Source organism: Mesoplodon mirus (genome assembly GCF_964341445.2).
Source record: "Mesoplodon mirus genome assembly, chromosome: 17".
NCBI lineage: Eukaryota > Metazoa > Chordata > Mammalia > Artiodactyla > Ziphiidae > Mesoplodon > Mesoplodon mirus.
The window spans coordinates 24,207,180-24,232,762 of record NC_138993.1 but is presented as its reverse complement, the minus strand read 5'-3'; the positions used below and the strand labels follow the sequence as shown (position 1 = coordinate 24,232,762).

The window sequence follows — 25,583 nt, the reverse complement described above, 5'->3', positions numbered from 1 at the left end:
CCCTGCACCTTCATATAGGGCAAGCCTAGATATCATGCATTTAACTAGAGCCGTTCGTTCATTTTTGAAGTGGTCCACTGAAATTATTCTCCATTTTGTTTTACTAAATCAGTAAATTTAGTTAATTTTCTAATGTAGAAGTTAATAATAGAGTGGATAGAATATAAATGTGATGAAATGTGATGTATGGCATAGAGAAAACTGGTAACATTATTTTTACCCTTTCAATTAATTATTCAGTTGATTTACCTAAGTTATTATACAAATAAGTATTAGTCCTCAAGATTATTAAAGTCTAAAAATCAATCTAGTTGGAACTATGGAGAGTGAAACTCAATGGATAGAATTAATTATGCTCAGATAATGTCCCTTTTAAGACATAATTTTCTTTGACTTAATTCTTGTGGGAATATGTGTCTGTTGTCGCCAGCATATACATGTTTGTGTGTAGGAGATGTGGTCCTGAGTGTATTCACTATAGTCAGTGCATTCTTTTGGCTCCGAGCTCACAGAATTAGAAGAGGTAATCATGCTAACAAATGTGAGTGTGAAATTTTGCAATTACAATAGAATTTTGGTGGACTTTTTAAAATATTTGCGATGTGAATTTAAATCGGAAGAGTGAAATGTAAAGTACTCGCTGATGATTGAATCCCAATTTAATACAGAACTACTTGTCTTTGATGTTTTTGTTTTTTTTTTCCTAGAGTCTTACGAGAGACACTGCCACTGAAATAGCCATCAATGTGAAGGCCCTATATAATGAAACAGAGTCTTTACTAGTTGGCAGGGTTCCTTTGGTAAGGAAAAGAAATGATGGATAACATCAGAATGATGATAAATGTATGGGTCTTGCCTTCATTAGGGAGCATGCATTCATCAGATTCTAATCATCAGATTCTAATGCACAAGCAGCCTCTGGCCTCCATCCCTAGAGCTTCCTTTTTACCTAGCTTTTGCCTTCAAGAAAATTTATGGCTACACCTGGGAGTTACAGTTTAGGCTAACAGGAGTAGAGATTTCCCCTCATCGTGGTGTTGTTGTTTTTTTTAATAGATCCTTATTGGAGTATTATTGCTTCACAATACTGTGTTAGTTTCCGTTGTACACCAAAGTGAATCAGTCATATGCATACATATGTTCCCCCCAGTCAGCTTTGAGAATCTTGAGCTTTACAGAGAGTGGTAGACATTCCCTAGCGACTCATTAACCCATTAATGCAGAAAAGTAGAGGAAGTCATGAGTTTTGTTCCCAGAATTAACATTTGAAATATGATTGTTATTTTCTAGATTTGCTTAGATGATGCTTTCTCGATTCCGTGTTTCAAGAACTAAATTTCAAGAAGTAGACCTATTCGTAGGTTAACTCAAGATTGGTGTTGGAAATCGAGTTGCAGCCAAGTCTGAATCAGACCACAGTCCGTGGACCTCAGGCCTAAGTGCTAGGAATCCATAGATTTTCTGTCTGGTTTGCCCAGTCCTTTACTAATCAGCCTTTCTTCCCTCACCCTTGAAATGTTCTAGCACGTTGGGTCTTTTCGCCACCTAGTGTTCCATTGTAGGTTATTCACACATGCTGTTGTAACTGTAGAAGGCCTGAAACATTAGCTATTGTTTTCTTCCTCGTAACAATTTTGATTAATTGATAGGTGATGATCTTAAAACATTTCTCTTTACTGTAATTTTATCTCTTTCTTGGGAAAATTTATACATCTAAATAAAAGTGAGAATAAAAGTCATAGTATCTGGCACAGTGGAAGAATGGGAAGTGTGTTCCATAGCCTAGCCAACTGTAAGTGATTGGTTGGAATATCTGCTTGACTGGAGTCCAGAGTAAAATGTATCACCCCTGGAGCATCCTTTGCTCTGAGAAGAGAAGCTTAAAGGCTGCATGAAGTCCATTGGTTTTACCCACCTCCGAGGGAAACTCAAGTATAACTTCCTTGGGGCCAGAGGTGGCTGCCTCTGCTATGGTCATGAAGAGAAATTTTTAGGAAGAAACATTGAATATCTCTTCTGATAAAACCAATGGGAAAATCTTCTTGGCTATTCTTGGCACTTCTATTATTAACTTGAATTCTTCTTGCTGCTCTTCTAAAATTAGTCCTATAGGAAAGCCAGTGAGCTGTGACCTTGGTCCCAATTATTGGATGAAGGACATGTATTTTTCTCATGTTATTTGAAATACATTTAAGATAATTTCTGATTGACAAGAACTAAAAGCATACCTTATTCTGTATTTTAGCTCTCTACACTGAAAGTACCCATTAAATGTTACTTGGTTAATATTAATCAATTATATTATGTTAATATATAAGGATTCCCCTCCACTTTTAATTCTTCTGTCATTGTCAAATATGGATGTTTGGTTTGAAATGTATACCAGTGAATTTTTTTTTAATATTTGGCAATACTGATATCAAAATAGTCAGTCATGTTTGAGGACAACTAAGTTATATTCTTCATTTTGCTTGTAGAATGAATATGCAATAACCATTTTATCAATTTTGTAAGACATATATTCTTAGACTTAAAGGAAAGTGGTAACTTTTATTTGACCTGGTGGAGAATCTCTATAATTTTATTAACTTCTAGAAATGCTAGATCGCTTGAATAACAGAGGGGAAAAAATAATGTCCCTAATAAATAACAGTAATATTCTCTCTGAACTTTCAGCTTAAAATTCTGTGAACCTATATGTAGGTACTCTACAATTTTAAAGTAGTTTATAAAAGTATTCATTAGCTGGAAGAGATCTTAGAAAGTGTGTAGTCGCTTTCTACTATTTATTGAGAAGGAAACTAAGACCCCTGAAATCAATTCATCTTCCCTTGGTTGCATAGTTAGTAAAAAGGCCAGGACTAGAATTCCGTCACCTCCCTTTCAATTCTGCACCTAACAGTGTTTGCTTCACCTTTATTCATTTACTGAATTTGTAAGTGACTTTTAATAACTGCTTCAAATGGGTGGATAATAGGTGACCAGTTAAATTCTCTTTAAAGTTTGCTAGCCCTCTTCCAGGTTACAAGCCATTTCGCTTTTTGCTTTGCCCTGATTTGTACAACAACTTTTTGTTGCAAATTTTTCTGAAATCCATGGGTCTTTTTTTTTTTTTTTTTTTTTTTTTCCTTTTTGCGGTACGCGGGCCTCTCACTGTTGTGGCCTCTCCCGTTGCGGAGCACAGGCTCCGGATGCGCAGGCCCAGCGGCCATGGCTCACGGGCCCAGCCGCTCCGCGGCATATGGGATCCTCCCAGACCGGGGCACGAACCCGTATCCCCTGCATCGGCAGGCGGACTCTCAACCACTGCGCCACCAGGGAGGCCCCATGGGTCTTTTTTTAACCTGTTATTTTAATTATCCAGAGGATTTTTGTGCCAGGCAGTTCTTATTATATGACATATTTTTGACCAATTTAAAATATTATTATTTGTTCGCACAGTGACCTATGTAAATCAGAATGATTTTTGCCACAAAGAAGTAGAATAATGAGATTACTCCCTAGTGCAAGCCGGCAGAATGGGCGGACGGATGCATGGATAGGAAGGGAGGAGGGTTGGATTTACATAGAAAAAACATCACCATAAGTAATACTTTTCTCTGTGAAATTATTAAAGTCACACTAGCTACTTATATCATCTTTGGGAAGTAAGGAATAAATCTATTCAGATTTGCTTAAATGAACTCAGTATAAAAAATTTGTTCTTTTTTCCATATTCTTTTTTATTAAAACCAATAACAATCTAGCCTCGTCTGATAAGAGATGAGGATGTTCAGTGTCAGTAGAATAATTTATTCTATTTGAGGTTGGTCACTGAGGCTTGTTTTGTTTTTAATCTGCTGGTCAAATAGCAGTTGGAATCTCCACATGAAGAGCGGGTATCCAATGCTTTGCATTCCGTGGAGGTGGAGCTACAGAAATTAACAGAGATCCCTTGGCTTTATTATATCTTACACCCAAATGAGGATGAGGTATGTAAAATTTGTCCTGTTTCTTTATAAATGTGTACGCTTTGTGACAATAGAATTTGAATATATCCTTTGAAGAAGAGATGTTCAGGGGAAAATACATTTTGAATTTCGTCGTCCTCCCTTATCTGCAGGAAGTACGTTCCAAGACCCCCAGTGGACACCTGAAACCTCAGAGGAGTACTGAACCCTATATATACTATGTTATTCCCTATACATACATATCTAAGACAAAGTTTAATTTATAAATTAGGCACAGTAAGAGATGAACAACAATCACGAATAATAAAATAGAGCAATTATAACAATATACTGTAATAAAAGTTATGTGAATGTGGTCTCTCTCTCTCTCAAAATATCTTATTGTACAAATGTAATGCCTTTTCCATATCAGCTAAGCACTTCTCATGCACTGTGGCTATAACCTTTGCAGTTTGACATGCAACAGCAAAACTAGCATGAATTTCTTTTTCCTTCTTCACAATTTCACAGACAGAAGATTCGTTCTTACTGTAGGTCTTAGCAAGCTCAGCATACGATTTTTCTCTTTCCTTATTAAGTCGAGAACTTTCAGCTTTTCATTAAAGGAAGCAATTTTACAGCTTCTCTTTGGCATATCTGAATTGCCAGCATCACTACTCTTGTGCCTCGGGGCCCTTATTAAGTAAAATAAGTGTGACTGGAACACAAACACTGTGCTGCCACAACAGTTGATCTGATAACTCAGATGGCTACTAAGTGACCAACAGATGGGAATACGCTGGACAAAGGGATAATTCACATCCCACACGGGATAGATCAGGATGGCTCACGATTTCATCATACTACTCAGAACAGTGCTCAACTTAAAATTTATGAATTGTTTATTTCTGGAATTTTCCATGTAGTATTTTCAGACCGTGGTTGACCGCAGGCAACAGAAACCGCGGAAAGGGAAACCACAGGTCAGGGGAGACTACTTTCAAATGCACTTTTCTTGAACAAATGAGAAAAAGCTTTTATGTGAACAAAGGCATCTTATGGGAATCAGTACCTTTTCAGGAGTACGTAACATCATGAACTTTTGGGGAAGAAGTTATCACTTCAACCATATTTTGTGTGGGTAACTTACATCTATGTTATCTGTGCTATCAGAGTGGGTTTTTCTTCTCTTAATATCCTGAGAAAATTCTCTTCTTGTTCGACTCGAACAGGAGCCCCCCATGGATTGCACCAAGAGAAACAGCAGAAGCACGGTATTTCGTATTGTGCCCAAATTCAAAAAGGAAAAGGTTCAGAAGCAGAAGACAAGTTCACAGGCTGGTAGGTGATCCACACGGGAAGGGAAAGTATAACATTATGAAAAAAATAACGTATTGAGGTGATATCACTGAGGGGATGAAAGTGATCTGAGGCTAGAGAGTGGTGATTATTGCACCGTGTTATGAATGTACTAAATACCACTGAATTGTACACCATAAAATGGTTAAAATGGTGAATTTCATTTTATGTTCACTTTACCATAATAAAAAAATCATATCACACCTAAAATAAATCCAGATATGAGTAGGAGTCTGTAGTCATGCAGTTAACAAGTCTACAAGGTGGTTGCTGATTTGCTTCTACTTTGCTGGGTGAATGTCAGCATGTCTGTTAGATGGGTCTTCGTCTTGCTCAACAATAATTCAAGGCTTGTAATTCGTTTTCCTTCTTCAATGTGCAAAATCTATATCATTTTGATAAATGGAACGTAGAAACTTTCGTTTACTCCTTTAACTTGCTAGATATATTTTCCACCTCAAGTTATATATTCTCTTCCTTCTCTTTTAAGGACTTACGATGCCATTTCAGCCCCTCAGTAATGACAGTCCACTGTGACACTTGTATTCTCAAGCAAAGATTAAACTCTCTCTTGGGTATTCTTTCAAGTTCCCTTTCCACCTTTCCTTAGAGATTAAATTTAATGCTGTACTACTGCTAAAGACCTTCAAGTTCTGTGTATATGATGGTAGGTGCCTTTCATAATCAAATCATTTTATAACTCTTCTGAGTTAGCCATCTCATTTTGAAAAGTGATATATAACCTTATTTTTGACAATCGTAAAGCAGCTGTTGAAGGGCATTTTAAAACCAAATGTGGCAAACAAAGAGACTTTTATTAAGCTAATCAATGTTGGGTAAAATGTATAAAAGAGTGGTTGTACATACTGTAAAATAACAACCCAACTAATCTTAGAAAGCGGTGTTGACAGTTTTTAGATGACATTAAATTGATTTAACAATACATTTATTGCTATAATTATCAATAATGGCAATCATCAAAACCAATAAAGGCAGTACTTGAAGTCAGCAAGACCTGAAGCAGAAATCTGTGTAAAATTGTACCCTGTGTCAGATTTTAAATTTTAATTAGCATTTGTAGCTAATTAAACTATAATAAGTTTCATATATGGTCCTTAAGGAAATCATCAGAGCTTATTTAGACCTTGTACTACTGATCCTAATCATGAGAAATACATTTTTTATACATACTGTGCAGTTTGCATGGCTTTAAGGAGGAAATTGAGCTAAAGAGAAAGGCACAGGTGCGCAGCAGTGAACGTCTTTGTAGAGTCAGATCCTTGCGTTGATTGATAGTCTGAAACTTGCATGGGAAAAAGTGGAATTGTAGTTTTGTTGAGACAATACCTTGAACCTTTCCCTTTGCTAGCACTGCCGCTGTACTCTGTTTCGCATCTTCTTTGGCCAACCTGTGCTTTGTAATGCATTGAGCATGTAGAAATTAAGGGGGTTTTGCTCTTAACTTTGGTAGTTCAGAAATGGGGCACAGAGGAAGTTGCTGCTTGGCTGGATCTGCTCAATTTGGGAGAGTACAAAGAAATCTTCATCCGTCATGACATCAGAGGGGCTGAACTCTTGCATCTGGAAAGGCGAGATCTTAAGGTATTTCCTTTGTGCTACTCTTCTGCTCTTAAAATTTTTCTTGCAAAACACTCCTTTCTCCTGTGCTGTTCTGTTCTGTGCTTATAGCTTGGCTTACGTTATGCAAACGTGCAGTAATCTAATATGCATTGTCCTGTGGTCTGAGTTCCTGGTAGGCTTTTGAAGCAAGAATGTCAGCAATACTTTTCTGTCAAAATCATTGTCTGACTGTTATAGCTAAAGCTTAGCATGAACTTAGTAGGTTTTCTCTGCATCCATTGGTATGGCTGTTCCTGTGCTAATATTTCCAAATGGATCATATTTCCATCAGCTCATTTTTTTGGATCAACCTGAAAGGTGATATTTGTTGCTGAAAATATCTCATAAAAGGTTAACAACTAAAAATTAATTCAAAATACCAATAACAAAGCCTTTCTAATATATGGAACTAGATGAGAGACTTACAGCAGTGGCTACTTAGAATCCTGTGATTTGGTTGTGTTTCAAAATTGAGCTTTCAGCGGTCACATAAACAACTAGACAAATTCGAATTTCCTTTCCACGACTTATTATTAAAATTGTATTCTTCTCAAAAATAAATTTATTATTTTCTTTAGTAAATGAAGTAAAAATTCTGCCTTGTTTTTGCTAGAAGGCAGCCCAAAGCCTATTTGTCTTTTATGACAGGGAATGAAAAGTATAAATTCATGGTCTGCAAGCAATTCCCTTTTATTCTTTGGGTGGAGACTCAACCATAGAAATGGCCAAAGAAGCATATTCTGTCCCAGGGTTAGAAGTAGGATTTTGTAATGTTATATTTTCTTACCACACGCTGCCATTTAAAAATTCCAAGATTGATTCATAAGCAAGTGACAAAGCCTTCAACATTTGTTGGATTGATTCCTTTCCTGTAGACCAGGTTCTGAAATGCGTAGAATTATGAGACAGTAAATTCCTAATAAATTCATGAACAGTTGTGCCTTTATCTACAAACACGTTAGTAGAGATCTTTATCTACAACCACGTTAGTAGAGACCTTTGACCCCATGATGGGTAACCTAAAGTATAGATTTTTATAAAGCAGTCATAAAGATTTAGCACATCAAAAGTAGACACCACTTATACCTAAACATTTTTAGCCATAATAATAATGAAATAATAGATAAACCAATTATCTTAGTTGAGTCCCAAATCTGGAACATAGCAAAATATGTAGTGTTACAGTTCATAAAGTAAAAATTGACTTCAACACTTAAATACGCCAAAAAATAAATGTAGAGGATCATTACATGCAGCATATTTGCGTAGCTTCTGATATCCTTGGCAGGCAGCAATATTTATTGAATAGCTACTGATTAATATATTATGTCAGCTTCTCTAGGTGTCATCTGCCCTCTAGAAGCTTGCATTCCATTTGCCATGAATAATCATATGTTCAAGGAAAAGACTGTGTGTGTATATAAATAGATATGTATGTGTTACCTATATGTATATACAAACATATATAAACACACACACACAGTGAGTGAAGCAGTTATTTGCAGAATGAAAAAGCAAAGCTCACACAGAAAAGTCAAAGTTAGACTGATAGGACCTGGCTGGAAAAAAAATAAGAGTACAAAGGAGCTGCTGATTAAGAGTTATGTTAGTAAAATTTCTATTTCGTTTTTCAGGAGACTTTTTTGTTGTTTTTATTTTTTATGCAAATTACATTCTTTCCCTTAAAACTTTTCTTTTAGAAGTTTTATTGACATAGTCCATTTTAACTCTTTTGGTTCTAAAACAGGGCGTGGGGCAACGGGAAAGGAAAGTAATTTTACAGAAAGAGCCTTCAGTGGAACAAAACCGAGCTAGAGAACGAGCTGTCCTCGTACTCTGTGGTTATAGCTGTAAGGGGGAGCAGACCCTTCAGAGGAAAGTCTCTTAATGTTGGTGAAGGGTTACCTACTCCCTAGGTAATCTCGTCCATTCCCATTGCTTCGAATACTGTCTATGAATATATCAGTGGTTCACAAAGTTGTGACTTCATTTGTAAACTTCAGGGTTATATCACCAACTCTACTTGCTACTTGGCCATCACACAGGATGTCAGTCTTAACGTGTCCACACGAGACTTCTACTCTCCTGTCCTACTCCCATTCTGCCTCTTCTCCAGTGCTTTACATCTTAGCAACTCAGGGGTGTGAGCTAGAGAAACCCAAGGTCATATTTAGCACCTTCCTCTTCCTTATCGTTTCCCCCCTAACTCATTGAACGCATCACATAGTTTGACTTTAATCTCCATACATTTCTCTTTCGCCTTTCCACAGTCCTTCCTCTTGCCTGTGTAAGGTCAGTAGCTTCCAACTGACCTCTTCCTACTGACCCTCTCTCATCCATTATCCACATTGCACAGTGACATTTTAACATCAGGTGTATCACTTTTCTGCTTAAAACCTTTTAGTGGCTTCCCATTTCACTTAGAATAAAGACTCGCATCTATGGGAGGCCTACAAGGTCTGCCTATATAGTCAACCTGCTATGGAATACTGGCCCTTGCTGGGCTATACCCTTCCACCCTGGCCCTATTTCATTTGTTTAAAAATACTGACCTCTCTCACCTTAAGGGTGTATCCTACTATGGTATGCTTCTCCCCCTCCCCGTCACCTGGCTAACTCTGCCCAGATCTTGGCTCAGGTGTTCCTTCCTTATCATCAAAACAGCTAGAGATAGCAAAGTGACAGTCTAAAGGTGGGAAAGGGGAAATATTGCTAATGTGTTTTAACAGACAAATAAACTGATTGCATTATTTTACCTCCTAGAAGGCAGTAGGAAAAAGTGAGGGATAACAAAGAAAATGGTAAAGACACAGGGGTTTTGTTTGGTTGTTTTTTTGTTTTCTCCATTTGGAAAGTTGTATATGTGTGCGTAGAAGGATAACAATATCTACAAAGCATGCCTCTGCAAAGTTAAAGCTATTCATCCAAAGAAAGAAAAAGTCAACACTAAAGAATATGATAAAAATAAATATATAACAAACATCATGGCATAACTTTATCACAGCCTAACTCCTAGAAGATGTGAATGTATTGAACTCAAACTAAAGAAAATATAGCTAAGAAGTTAGTGTGACTCTAGGGAAAACATTCATCTCGAGACACCAAAATAATAATTCTGGGTAGAGTCTGAATCTCTCAAAGAAGTTTTTTGTTTTGTTTTGTTTTGTTTTGTTTTGTTTGTGGTACACGGGCCTCTCACTGTTGTGGCCTCTCACGTTGCGGAGCACAGGCTCTGGACGCACAGGCTCAGTGGCCATGGCTCACGGGCCCAGCCGCTCCGCGGCATGTGGGAACTTCCCAGACCGGGGCACAAACTCATGTCCCCTGCATCGGCAGGCGGACTCTCAACCACTGCACCACCAGGGAAGCCCTCAAAGAAGTTTTTATTCTTGAGAATACAGTGTGCACATGGCATAAAATAAAATATTTAATATTAAATATATTTCTTAATCAGATAACTATGTTATCACAAAGTATAAAGAATATTAAAATATTCCACTCAAATCAAAGAATCTAAATGCCTCTGTAAATGCTTCTACATTTCTATCTTCCTGTAGGGTTTGGCCTTGCTTTTAAGTTTGCTGTTTTAGCACACACTCAGGAAATGTATAGTTGCCTTAAGACTCAGTGCGGATGACCTGGTATCATATGAGCAAATATTTTTCAGGGTCAGTTAAATATTGTAAAAATGTTACCCTGAAATTATCTCAAGCTCAAAAACAGCACTGGCTGTGGAAGGAGTATTTTCCAGAAGGATTCAGAATCATCAGTAGCATTGCTGCTATAGAATTCAAGGAGATCATAAACTATATGGGAGAGAGAGCGCGTGCATGTGTGTGTGTGTATCTTCTCAGACAAATAATCTTGTGGTACCTTATATTTTCTAGGCTGCTTTGAAAGTCATCTTTTTCCTAATTTTCAAATATTTCACACTCTTTGTTTTGTGAAGAAGTTATTTGACTTCACACAAATTGATTATGCCCATTACGCTTAAAGAAGCTATAGGGAGGCCTTCACCATCTCTTAGTTTTTCAGACAGCGAATACTATGGCTATCTTGGATGGGTCTCATTTATCACTGCAACAAGTATTTGTTTTCCAAGCTCCTGCTCTGTGCTGCACACTCTGCAATCACCATTCATTTCTGAAAACTAAATATTGGCTTCTTGGTTCTTTTTTAGGAAGATAGTCCTTTAAGAAACAAGAATTCTGAGGGGAAAGAGTCAAAAGTGTTTTGAGGAAAAGCATCAACCCACAGATACATACCAATGTTTATGTAATTGTTTATACTTATACATTACAAAGTATAAGGAATATTTAAATATTTCACTCAAATCACAGGCTCTAAATGCAAGTTCAAATGCATTTGAATTCCACATTTAGGTCATGGGCACTGGAGTCTTCCTTGAGGATCAGGCCTCACTTGTAAGTTTAATATTTTAGCAAGGAAATTTATAGTTGTTTTAAGACTAATTGTGGATACCCTGGTGTCACATGTCACTTCTTTCAGAGATCACAAAAGGACCTGTGTTTTTTAAAACAAAAAAAGAAGAAGAAAAAAGAGGAAGTAATTTTGACTCTTAAAGAATTGCCCTTGTGTATAACTTATGAGAATGTTACATTTAACAGTTTGTGTAAGATGTGATTTTTTACTGGTCAGTAATTTTTTAATGTCAGGGTTTTTTTGGTTTTATAAACTTACTTTTCTAACTTTTACTTCCTAAATCATTGAATGTAAACTAAAATGAATGAGCTGAAAGCTAACTGTGTTATTAGCTAGTTATATATTTAATCCTCAGTTTTTCTCTTGTCAGTAAACTTCTTCCTCTTTCTTTTTTCTTTCTTTCTACCTCTTTTTCCTTTTTTTTTATCTTTAGGACCTGGGGATACCGAAAGTGGGTCATATGAAGCGAATTCTCCAGGGAATTAAAGAGCTTGGAAGGAGCACACCCCCAGTCTGAGGTGTAATCATATTGGTGCTATTCCTTGGAAGGAAAGTAATTGCTACTTAATACAAAGTCCTTAGGAGCCATTGGCTGTTCTTGTAGTTTTCTACCTAGATAAGTAAGCACCACTGAGGCACCTCTATGGCTTGATATGGGTGAAAATTTTGATTTGAGGTATTAGAAATACTTTGTGCCAAAAAAATACATTCCACAAAGCCATTTTCTTATTGTGCAAACCTGACACATTCAAATATGCTCATATTAGTAAAAAGGTGGGAGGAATCTGAGACAATTGCATTGTCCAAAAGGTGGAATTGCATAATGTTTACTTTCCTTTAACCTGGTCAGATGGAATGTTCTTACCGTGCAACCACATAACAATATGTAGCTGAAATTTCTTGGTTTTCATTATTGGAGGCATTGGCTTCTTACTTAAAATCACTGGCTAGAAGACTAAGATGTAAATTAAGTGGTGTTTTGAATTGGTATCACCTCAGATTCCTAGCTCTCAGTGGTCAAAGAATATGGTTAAAACCCCTCAAATATTATGAATGAATGCAAATCTTAATGCACGATGTTCCTGCCTGAATTGTCTTTCTGTTTCTTGCATGTCACATTTAATATGTAACACTTAGCTTTAATGTCAGTTTTAATGGAATTTAATTTATTGCTACCTAAGTACCTTTTGGTTGGCTAAAGGCACTTTTCTGTTCTTTGATGTGGAATTTTGCATAAATATTCTATATCTAAGAATTTGTGAACATGTCTGTGCCCTAATCAACAAATGATATATATCTTATGCAAGCCAATTTTATACCAACCTATCATAAACAGTAGGTGTGCACATTAAGAAAATTCTCTGGATATTTTCATAAAATTATATGTTCTGTTGCCTAACAAAACTTATTATAGCTCTCCGTACCAAAATTCCCACATTCTGTTTTAAATTTTTCATTTCAATTAAATAATTATTTAATACTCTGTTTGCATCTATAATATAGCAGGCTTGTTGACATCCAGGAATTTCCCCAACGTCTCAACTAGGATTGGTATACTGATTGGTCACCCAGACTCACCCACTAGCTAAAGGGACTCCTGACACAAACTTCCCAACAAAAGAGATTCAAGTTTTTTCTTAAGGGCTTTCCATTATTTATTATTATCTAACTTAATTCTTATATCCTATCAGGTAGATATTATTTTCCTTTTTGTAAACCACTATACTTCAGTCTAGCGCATGAGGAGTCAACATTACAATGATCAAAATCTTTGAAAGCACAAGGCATACATATCAAAAAGTCACAAAAATGTCCTTAAATAAATTTTCTTTAGACATTATATACCAAAAAATTAATTCTAATGTTTAAAAATCTTCTATATAAGAGAAATAAACAGGGTACTGACCCAGTGGTAACAATTTTCATAAAGTAGCCTTCTAGGTAGGTGCTCAAAAGATATACATATATACACATATACATTTATATGTACATGCACACTTATGTACATGTAATCTGAAATATACTCTCATTGATATTTTCTAGACATTTATTTGCCAGATGCTTAAAGAAAAATATTGATGGGACAACATTTAAAATGAGCTATTGTCCGACATATAATTTAATTATATCAAAAGGGTTTAAATATTTGATGCTTATCCTTATTTATAGCTTGAGTATTTACTAGTAAAAATTACAAAATTTGGGCATCTGAAAAATAAATGAAACTTGATGGGTTCCTGACCAAGTGTGTCCGACTATATATTTTACCTAAGTTGTGAATAAATGGAAATTTTCCAGAGCGAATTGTATCAGGTAGCTTAAAAGAGCAAAGAGCTACTCACTATTTTAATGTTATCCACACCTGTGAAATCAAAGGTCTTCCTTTCCAGTCCCTTTTAGAGTCCCTCACCCTGAAAGTATCCTGCTCTTTCAAGCACTTCCCTGTAAAAAAAAAAAAAAAAAAAAAAATAGCACTTCCCTGTGAAATCAAAATAGGCAGACCAGGTTCTCAGAACTCTCTGCTGAACTTGCAGATCCCTGTTCACAAAAAAAAAAAAAAAGGAATGGTGGAGGCAAGGGGGCAAGAAATCCTAGAAAAGAATGAATTAATGCAAAAATCGTGACCAATTTTCACTCTCCCCAAACTCTCCTTTGCCAATAGGAAAGATTATCTAGTTCTCACATGTTCAGAATTTAAGAGTAAGATGTAAATGATTAGATTTTGTATTTGATGTTGCTTTTTCACTCCTGAGTAACATCCCTTATATATGTTGAACCTCAGTTCACAGAATCCTTAGCTAGAATTATCCAGCAAATGGGTTTTGGATGAGGGAAATTCTTTAAAATGACAATTTTGATCTTTTTGATTAAATAAGAGCATTTTTCACTGTATGCATTGTCTGTGCATAGCTATGTAGAACCCAAAGGACATCACTCACGCCTGTTTGCCAGGATGGTGCCCTCAGAGCCTCCAGAGGTCACTGTCAGCCTCGCAGAGGAATCAGCTTCTCATGGTAGATGGGGTTACAACAAAGATAGGAAGAGCTTCTCCACATGGCCTGATCCCAGTTCTGGGGAGTGCAGGTGGGGCCTCTGTGCCTTGGTCCATGCATAAGCTGAGGTGAGAAGCTCAAGCCTGGGCCTGATTGCCAGCTGTAATTGCCATCTTTCCTCCCCACCAGACTCTCCTGCATGTAGATAATTTGGGAGGGCTGGAGGGGAATCACAGCGAACATCCACTTCCTTTCATTTTCCTTCACTTCTCGTTTTCCTGAGGAACAACTTACTTGTCAAGAAAGGGACAGGGTCAGGCCTAAATAAAATTTCAGAGTACTCAATTTTTCTCTTCATCTGTCCCTCCACCTCACTTTCTGAGTTTCTTGCTTACTTCCTGGCTTCCCATTTTTCCACGTGCCCAATAGAGATGGTTGCTCAAATTCTCACTGCCACGTACTACCCTTTCCTCACCAACTGTCCCACTACAAACTGACTCCTTTTATCTTGCCCCACCTTAGCACCCACTGTGGGTCATCTAGCCAAGTGTTAGGAAGAAAACAATTTAAAGAAACTGATTTTACAGTTTGCATTTTATAAAAGGAAACTTACTAATCTTAATGAATTGATGGATTAGATCATTTGAGGACCATCACATATATTGCTCTGGCTGAGAAGAGGTGATCCCTGAATGTCTAAGATCTGTGCTGTCCTACATTGTAGCCACTAGCTCCATGTGGCTGTTTAAAGTTAATTTAATTAGAAATTTAGTTTCTCAGTTGCACTAGCAACATTTCAATCACTCAGTAACCATAGTGGACAATACAGATGTTGAATAGTTCCATCACTGCAAAAATTCTACTGGATAGCACTGCTCTGCATCATTGCTACTCAAAATGTGGTCCATGGACCAGCAGCATCCATATCACCTGGGAGCTTATAGAAATGCAGAATCTCAGTCCATTCCAGCCCTGTTGAGTCAAAATCTTCCTTTTAATAAGGTCTGTTGGGTGATTAGCCCTGGCCTAGATGCGTTTTTATCTCTCCTAGGTAGGAGGGATCTGAGGTCTTCGAAGGTTCTCAGAATAGCTTGTTGTCCAACCAACTGTTTCCTATCCCTTCTCCAACTAGTCCCAGAAATGAGCTGAAACTCATTCATCACCCAGCTGAGTTTTCTTCTCAATCCTTATTCCTAATCCAGGTTCTAGATGAGCCCTACCTACCCAGTATATATTTTGGTTATATTTTGGTAGATAAGGTGGCACACAGGAGATTGGCCAACACAACTGGCCTCTCTCCAGCCCCTCACCCCATGTCTAAGTCACTAACAATCTGCATTTGCTTATGTGACATTCTCATTTGTTCACAACTTAAGTCACAGGGAACATTTCAGAAGAATATGTACTGAGATAAGTAAAGACCGGGTTGATCTCCAACAACTTGTACTTTTCACTTTCGTTTATCAGATTATCCTGTTGACATAGTTCATGCTTGAGGACACATAACAGCATACACACATTAAATGAATCATTAGGCATGCAAAAAAAAAGAGAGAGAGAGAGAGAGAGACCCAAAATGATTACAAGTAAGGTGAATGTGTCATTAAGACCCTAAAAGAAGGCATGTTTTGCTAGACTAAAATCTGGCTTTCTTATTATGCTAACTTATCCTGATTTTCAGATAGTTAATAATTCCTTAAAATAGTGCCTGAAAAATAGTATATTCTTGACCCTCAAAATACAAATTATTTAATTCTATAATAAGATCTGTCCCAGTGTGACATATGGTCAGTAAGCCTTTACTTAATTTTTACATAGTGATATAATTGACCAAAACATTATTGCCTAGAGATTCTTTAGCTAATTTTAATGAATAAAGAGACCACTACTTTAATCTCCATAGAAGTTATTTGTAACAGGAATTGAGGGAGGAAATACCCATGCAAAAGTATGACTTAGAAAATTAGAGTGGAAACGTCTCTACATCATTTCTAAAGTAAATTACCTGTTATCTCCCACTGGGTTGACAACATAGTGGACTTTTCTGTTGTATAGATGTGAATTCTTTAAAGATACCGCTTTTTATTAAGCTGTAAAAACATTACATCTTTCAACCTTGACATCTAGGATCTCTCCTGCTCGCTCCTTCCAAAATGAACTTATCTTGCATTTTTCAAATGCAGGTTGGATGAAACAATGGGTTTAGAGATTGATGATGTTAGTGGCAGTTCTTTAAATCAGCTGAAAAGAGTAAGAAGTGAAGATTCCTCAATATTACTGGTCAATGGAATAGCTTCCCAAGTGGTTTCCAGAGCTTGACTGCCATGCCTCTGCTCTCACCCATGCCAAGTGCCATGGGGCCTGGGGCTTGTTTCTCTCTGCTATGGCATCTCCCCAGTGACTCTTGTATAGCAATCTCTGTGTCAGTTGGGTAATATGTTGCCTTTGCAATAGGATGCCTTCTAAAGAAACAAGCAAAACTTTAAAGAGACAGTGATTATTGATTTTTATAATACACAAAGCATTAATTTTTATTATTATTGTTTCCTCTTTATTTCCTCCAAGTTTGTTGAGAGACATCTCCTTTAGAATAAAAAACTGTAAAAGTTTATCGTGACAGAGAACCGAGAGATAAAAGACAGCTGGACTGTACCTATTTGTATACTTCTTTCTGTTACTTTCAGGAAAAGAAGTTTAACAGAGTAACTGAGGCTGCCTTAAACTCAGTAACGATGTTTAAGAAAAACCCCATATTACTAATATAGATGAACAGGTTAATTCCCTTTATGTAATTAAGATTCTATTTACATATATTTATATCCTCTCCCTCTTAATTTTGTATGCACTTCCAAGTTTTAGTTGGAAAAATAGAAACCAAGCCACTACTTAAACGTTATAAAAACTCCACATAAAATATTTCATTTTAGCTACAAGTTATTCATTGTATAGGAATTTATGAATAGTCTGGATATTTCATAGAACCACATTTCGAGAGCAAGTTAATCAAACCTAAAGGAACATAGGGTTACTTTCTAAATGGATTAACGTAAGCTTCATACTCAATTGATAATGCCACTGAAGTAGGATAATGCAGTTAGATATACAAGCTAAAAAGGAAAACAAATATATTTGTTGTCCTTACTGTTTGCACTATTGTTTGCCACTGCTTAGCCATATCTGTTTCTATATTCTAAGTATTAAGCTGATATGTAGCTAAAGATTTCTTACAGTTCTGGTAACTGGTAACTAGTGCTGTGAAAGGTTTTGGCGTTGTAACATTCCCAGTTTTGTGAGTTATATATTGTATATTGAAGATGACTAATAAATTGGAGTAATATATTTATCTAGAGCTGGGAAAATATAATTATTTTCAAATCTTCAAGTAAGTTGTATCGAATTTTTTCTTCCTCTTAAGTGAAATGAAAGTCTCAGTTTTACATTAAAATGTCTATTTATACAACAGGTTTCTCCTTTTACTGGTTTTATTAATTTTCATATTAAAATGTTTCTTATCTTTTTATACCAAAAAACTAGTCACGCTGGTGATTGAAACTGCCAAGATATATTTTAGTTTGTAGGACTTCTGGCAGACAAAGTATTTAATAACAAACCAGCTTTGTATATTTTGTGGCTTTGGGGGCAAGTATTTTACCTTTTGAATCTCTATGCGAGGCAGTGCTGATATCAGCAAAGTCAGTAATAGACAGTATTACTCATAATCATCAGTAGAAGGTTTTTACAAGTTGTATAAATCAGTGCATTTATTTATTATGTCGTGAAATTTAATCTTTATACAAAATGCATATTCTAGATCTTTTCTTTGTTACTGCTGTTGCTTAGAGTGTAACAGCTCTGTTAATGATTTACTTATGTACTTGAAGTACTCATTTCTGTCAAACAGATGCCCAGTTTTTTTCCATGTAAATATCTGATTCTTTACCATCATAGATAACTGAAAAGTAATAGGGAGTTTGTTAAAAAAAAAATTTCATGTTTAAAATAAATATGGAAAAAGGCATAAAGCCTAAAATGAAATCACCAATATTAAGTATTTACTGTAACCAAGGGATTCATCATGCTATATTTTGCCAATACATATTTTATCTTCAAGTCAGGACTGCTTTTCTGTAGTAAATATTCAATTTTTGTTGTAAAAGAGATCTGAGTGCTTATACTGCCAATATGACATTTGAATGAACATTAAAAATCTTGAACCCTCCAAATTTCACATACCTCCAGCTCTAGGTTTCAGGATGTATATTTTTAACAGGTTTGCATTTGACTCTGGGCTGCTTTAGTCAGAGTACCTATGAGGAATAATGGTTTGTCTGTTTCCGTCAATTAAGTCAGTGGGATTTTAATTGAGTTTTGAATTATTTCTGTTTTAAAATATTCTCTCTTCAACTTTTAAAAAACTAAAAATGTTAAACATAATAGCACAACATACCACACAGAATAAAATCACGTTTTCAAGGAAGAAAAATAACTGTTCTGGTTTACCATGAGGCTGTGTCATATATCAAAGAAATCACTTTAATAAGCCCTAAATTCAACTGTTTTATTGTTTTACAGTGTAAGCAGTAGATGAATTGTAAGCTATTTAAGAACTATAGTAGAAGATTAAGAACTAATTTACTACAATTTAAAAGACATAGAGTTTTATATTAATTTTATTGTTGCACAAGCAATTATTGAAGGCAGGAAAAAAGAAAATATATGAGAAACATTATATGGAAATTAAAGGAAAAAGGAGCTTGGTAATTTGTGAAAGTTTTGGAAATCAAGAGTTTGAGCATAGGTATCTTTCAGTTTATATTATAAAAATGCAAAACGTGTGAGATGTATGGTGAGCACAAAACCACAAAAAACAAAAAAATGTCACACTGGTGAAGTCTGGGATTGTATCTGTATCTTTTCAAAATAACCAGTGAGTTTAGGGAGCCCATTCTACTGTTGAAATTTGGAAGTCAATTAAGCAGGTAGTTTGGATAACCTGATATTTGTGTTTATTACATGAGGCAAATGTCTGTGTTTTCTCAACTTAGTAAGTGATGTAGGGAGAACTAGTCAGAAGGGCTTAGCAACTTCGCAAAGAAGAACTCTGGTAAATGTAGGTCAGACCAGACCATAAAGAGTAAAGAGATTGATTTTCATGAACCTTTCAAGGCTTAGAGCCTTGAAATTTGTTAGCAAGGATGGATTTTCCTTTCATTTGAAACAATAAAAAAGTATTCAAATTTACAATATTATAAATAGCTAAATTCTGTGATTCTGGAGATGGGAATATGGTTTAGGTTTATTGGGTTCCTCAACTGACTTTGGCACTGGCTCACTGTGTCCTTACTACGAGCTAGATGTTTTGGTGCCTTGGTTTCCCTAATTAGAAATGGCACACAATATTATCAATTATAAGTACTTGTTAATTTTTCTTTTACAAAAGGAACTAGGTAAGTGTGAATCATACTTAAATTTACTACTTCTTTCCCACTGTCATTTTAGATGTATAGAAAAGCTTCCCAGACTTTATCCCATCACATGAAAATTAAAAGCCCAAATTAATATCCCTTTCTGTTCATTTTAAAAATGAGTGAAGTTACATTAGTACTATCAGCACCAGAGAAGGTTATGGGTGTGTTCATCTGTGTACTACAGGTTCATATTATTCATTTTAGTATAGGCTAAAAACTCGCTTCTAAAATCTTCAGAAATTTAGAGTAACTTAATTTTTTCACACTCACCCCAGACAACAATTTTATAAATATATATTTAGCTAAGACTTGCACATCTTTTCTTAGATTAACTCCCCAAAGAGGAAAATGTCTCTTTAAATCAGCGTTTTTAAAAAAGGAATACCAGACTCCCTTACCTTGTTTTACTCTGTGACGTCACTTTCTTTCTATACTAAGTGAATTCTAAATGGTTTCCTTGCTGTTTGATCTGAAGCATGCATCACTATCTACCTTCTTTGGCCATGGAATGGTACTCTCTCATGCAAAGTACCTTCAAAACTTCCTGTAAAGAAACTAAGCTAGAAATTGTCTTAATTATTACCATAATGGAAATCTAAGTACAATTAAGGGGAAAGAATTAGAACAACCTAGTTAAAATTATTAAATATAGATAAGGGTAAATGAATATTGACTTTATTTTTCCCTGACATTTGAATTCAGTCACTGTCTGATCCTTGACTTAAAGATTTCCTTGCTAAATCTGGTATTTATTTACGACATTGGAGCTCCTGCCACATCCCCCTCCCCTAAAAATGCTGGAATTTTAAGAGGGTGTAAGCTGCATGACATAAGGGAAAAGACTGAATCAGAGCTCATTCACATGTATTTTGATCTGTCTTAATGGCACAACTTAGTTTTCTTAATAACAGATCTCTAAATGATGATTCCAGAATGATTTGGTACAGTGATGGGAAAAAATTATTTTTCTGGAAATTTGCTTCCCACAATGACCTGATATACAGTTGACCTTAGTATAATTAAAATTAATTATCATTTTAATTAGAACCTACCCTGTTTACAGATTTCCATTGTGCAGCAATTCTTAAATATACATAATGATGAGCATGAAAGAATTGCAAACTTGAGCAGTTCTTTTGTTTCCTTGCCTCCTTTTACTTGAAAAGCTTTCAGAAAGCTTTTGAGAGATGACACAGTTCTCATAGCAACATTATGTGATTATGTTTTTCTGCCAAGACACTCATAAGCTAAAATATGGAACAAAACACAGGCTTAACTTAATCTTGCTTTGGAATTGTATAAGCCAAAGCCTTTTCTATATCAAAGTGTTTTTTTAGTATTTATACAGTTGCATATTTTATTTTTTGTCCATCTCAAAAATTGAATTGACATTTTATGTTGTATTTCTAATTAGTTGCAGTAAAGCAAAGCACTAATGCCTTGGTTTAGACTTTTATCAGTACAAACCTTTACCATTTTTCTCTCCTATGCTTTTAATTTTTTAAATTTATTTATTTTATTTATTTTTGGCTGCGTTGAGTCTTCTTTGCTGTGTGCGGGTTTTCTCTAGTCGTGGCGAGCGGGGGCTACTCTTCGTTGCGGTGCACGGGCCTCTCATTGCGGTGGCTTCTCTTGTTGTGGAGCATGGTCTCTAGGCGTGCGGGCTTCAGTTGTTGTGGCCTGCAGGCTCAGTAGTTGTGGCGCACGGGCTTAGTTGCTCCACGGCATGTGGGATCTTTCGGGACCAGGGCTCGAACCCATGTCCCCTGCATTGGCAGGCGGATTCTTAACCATTGCACCACCAGGGAAGCCCCTCTCCTATGCTTTTTCCATAGTTTTTCAGCGACCAGTTTTCCTACCTTCATCCTCCCCTGCCTCTATTCCATCTTCCACATGGTTGACAGATTGGTCTTTTTAAAACACAGATTTGTTTTGTCATGCCTCTGCTAAAAATTCTTAACTAGACTCTCCCTCCTTTACAGCATGGCAACCTAACTCCTTAGTGTGATGGATAAGGGTCTCCATGACCTTGCCTCTTCCCACCATTTTTAGCATTGTCACCCACCATTTCCTCTAGAGACCTTTTGTAACCCAGGAGTTTGGAACTTCTCACAGTTCAGTGCTTTGGCATAATCACATGCTGTAGATCAACTAATTCAAGACTCAGTTCAAATTTTACCTTCTATGACACTCTACCTGACTTCCCAGGCAGGTTAAGTATTTCATCCATGCTCCATAGTCTCTTGAAACTTCTTCTATTAAAATAACATCGCATTTCAATAATTCAATATATATATATATATCACATTTCAGTAATTCAGTATATATGTATCTGCTTGCCCACAACTGGATTTATCTTTGTGGTGTCTAGCTAGCACATAACGGGACTTTAATAAATGTTGAGTGAATGAAGGTAATATAGCACCCAAACTTCTTTGTGTTTTTATACTTTCACAAATGAACGCTTAGACTTCCCTGAGAGTCCACATGAGGGGGATGTGTATTCAGAAGCACACATGGACTCTGGGAGAACCAACAGAAGAGAAACAGTAGGGAAGAGCAGTTGCTTTGTGAAGGATAATCATTTGTTAGCTATTCATGAGAAATATTTACCAAATCTGAATTCTTGTTTCTAAAATTGAAGCTTAGAAAATTTTCACATAACTACCGACTTCTGCTTATTCATAATCCATAAATATGCCCTAAAGATGATCTCTCTCTTTGGCAGATATTCAGTGTATACAATCTACATAAATACATACACTAATTACCTACACAAAAGAATGAGACTTGAGAAAGAATTTTTAAAAAGGTAATGAAGGTGTAAATTTCTGAAAAATAGTTTTCAACCAGAGATAGAGACTGAATTTGTGCAATATCAGGTCATCTATAGTTAATGATTATTTCATTTTTTATTATGCAAATATAAGAAGGCTTGTTTGCCACTGTTTTCACCCCGTATAGAACATAAAGACTGAAAACTATTACCTAAGGGTCTGTTTTTTCTTTTGTGATTCTATAAAGGCTTTCTACCTTGTCTCCAAATTATGATAAAGGTTAACATAAAAAGCCCTTTATCGGAATTCCCTGGCAGTCCAGTGGCTAGGACTCTGCGCTTCCACTGCAGGGGGCACGGGTTCAATCCCTGGTCAGGGAACTAAGATCCTGCATGCCACCTGGCATGCCCCCCCCCAAAAAAAAACAGCCCTTTAAAGTCAATAATTTTAAAAATTAAATAAATCCATAATTTGCATGTAATTAAATTAAATGGCCTCTTACTTCACTCACTTAATAGATATTTTTCTACCTGCTCTACACTTGACATTTGATTAATGCTGGGGATACAAAGAAAATAAGACATAGCTCTTGTCTGAAAGAGTTCAAGTTCGTTTTTATGATTCTTCTTCTACAGTTTGCTTAAGAAATTGGGAGGACATGTTTTTAAATCAAGTATTATTTCTCAGATTTTTTCAGGGAAGTGGTCACCTTCCACCCAAAAAACTAAATTCTGTGTCATAAATAAGTACTGCCATTTCTATGTCCACAGTTTTTGTATTTTCAGGTCAACCACAAATAATTTTTGACCATCACTTGTCAAGTACATCTTTCATCAATCCTATAGGACCCCATTTCCACAGCCATAGGTGCTATGTGTGATCCAAGTGACTAATGAGTTTGTAGGACACAAGTTCAATTTTAAGTCCATTTTAGGAAGGCGTATATCTTCATTAATGACACACACAGCAAAATATATGAAGTATACATTGGGAACCCACAGTAGAGGGAAAAAGTAAATAGTGCTTTCTGGTATACTTCAAAGGCTCCACTTGAAGCTGAGTTGATGTTTCCACCTCAGTTATTTTTAACGGGGAGTAGGGAGTAATAATATTTAACAGGTAGCATACTTATCTAAGCATATAGTAAATCTACTACTGGTATTTTTGTGCCACAATGCACTGATATATAGGTAAAAGAAAACAAAAATATGTGAGTTATAAAAAATTAACTTCTCTGACTATTGATGGTTAGGCAATTGGGTTCCTTTATGAGAAGGAAAAAACTATTGTCAATAAGTACGGAAAAAACCTTACTTGTATGTACACTTACATTTTGATAGGCATATTTGGAAGTCACCGTTTTCCATCAGTATAAAGTATCAACCATTTCTATGTTCTCTAGCAAAAGGAAATTCTTAGTTTGATAGAGCTTTACTCTTTGTTCGATGTTGTGAAAGGACCACAAAAGAAAGAGGCTCAGAAGGCTGGACACTTGACCGTCATATTCAGCATATTCATTCTGCCTTTCAGTAAAGATAATCAATCAGTCATGGGACTTCCCTGGTGGCACAGTGGTTAAGACTCTGAGCTCCCAATGCAGGGGGCCCAGGTTCCATCCCTGGTCAGAGAACTAGATCCCACACGCATGCTGCAACTAAGAGTTCACATGCCACAACTAAGGAGCCCACGTGCTGCAACTAACACCCGTCCCAACCACATAAATAAATATTTTTTTAAAAGATAATCAGTCATGATTTACCTCCTATTTATCATCATGTTGAAAACCTAACAATATTGTTCCTTTTGTCCCTTGCATTGCAGAAGGTAGTTGGGATCTAGCCTTTGCCATATTATTTATAGATAAGAATTTACTACATTTTGGTAGTCTGTTTTGAAACTTGTATCTGAAAGATGGAGATCCTATCTATTTATTACACAGTGGGCTCTGTTTGCTGCAGAAAAGAGTGAAACTTTAAACTGCTTAGTACACTTGCCAGTGAAATATACCTGACAGAGCAGAGGTTATAACTTTAGCTCTAATGACTTTTAATAATGGTAAGAAAACGTGAGTTTTGTTTGTTTACATGCTGTTTACAATGGCATAATTTTTAAAATGTATACAATTGAGATATTTATTGCATACTATTTTAAAGATGTTTTATGTGTTTTCACCTTTGGAATATATTGTTACAGTTCCTTATACTGATAATTTGGGTGGCTTTGTTAATGTAGCTAGTAATTTTTATGACTACTAAGTGACCAGGTTTCTGTGCCTTTTATCGTGGGATGCATGATTATGTATTTATTGTATGGAAGTCACTGATGCGTGTATTTTTGTACTTTGCCGAGAGTAATGGTTGATCTCGATGTACATGATGATGAGAGATGCCTTTTCCAAAGGGCACTGCCTTGAGATCGTCCTTCTCAAATAAAAAGAATGCATTTGGACAATGTGTGAAGTCTCCATTCTTTTTGGTTGGAATCTCTCTTTTTTTAATTAAACCTTTTATTTTGAGATAATTGTAGATTCACATATAGTTGTAAAAAAATAACAGAGAGAGAGAGAGAGATCCTGTGTACCCTTTACCCATTTCTCCCTGGTGATGACATCTTGCAAACCTATATATAGTACAATATTGCAACCAGGATATTGACACTGACACAGTCAAGATGCTGAAACATTTTCTCATCACATGGACCCATAACAAAGATACCCCGTGTTGCTCTTTTATAATCACACCTACTTCCCTCCTACCTCCATCCCCCCTTAACCCTGGGAAACCATTAATCTATCTCCACTTTTATAATCTTGTCATTTTAAGAATGTTATATTAATGGAATCATACAGGGTGTGACTTCTTTTTTTCACTCAGTCTAATTTCCTGAGATTCATCCAGTTGTTGCATGTATCAATAGTTTGTTTCTTTTTATTGCTGAGTCATATGCCACCTGGTGGGGGAATTCATGGTAAAAACATAATTTGATTTATCCTTA

At 36.0% G+C, this 25,583-nt stretch overlaps 1 protein-coding gene across 6 annotated transcripts in view; it reads left to right on the top strand.

The window, feature by feature from the left end:
- DGKH (diacylglycerol kinase eta) overlaps positions 1–25,042 on the top strand; it is a 185,979-nt gene extending 160,937 nt beyond the window's left edge. For 5 of the 6 annotated variants that reach the window (XM_082602380.1, XM_082602381.1, XM_082602378.1 and 2 more), the window contains 4 exons: positions 708–800; positions 3,852–3,971; positions 5,162–5,270; positions 11,785–25,042. In XM_082602380.1, coding sequence (XP_082458506.1) covers positions 708–800; positions 3,852–3,971; positions 5,162–5,270; positions 11,785–11,837 — 375 coding nt within the window. In that variant the 3' untranslated portion in view covers positions 11,838–25,042. Of the gene's footprint in view, positions 1–707; positions 801–3,851; positions 3,972–5,161; positions 5,271–6,759; positions 6,891–11,784 lie in introns of all 6 variants that reach the window. The other variant, XM_082602382.1, reaches the window with a different exon arrangement.
- The last annotated feature ends 541 nt before the right edge of the window (positions 25,043–25,583 follow it).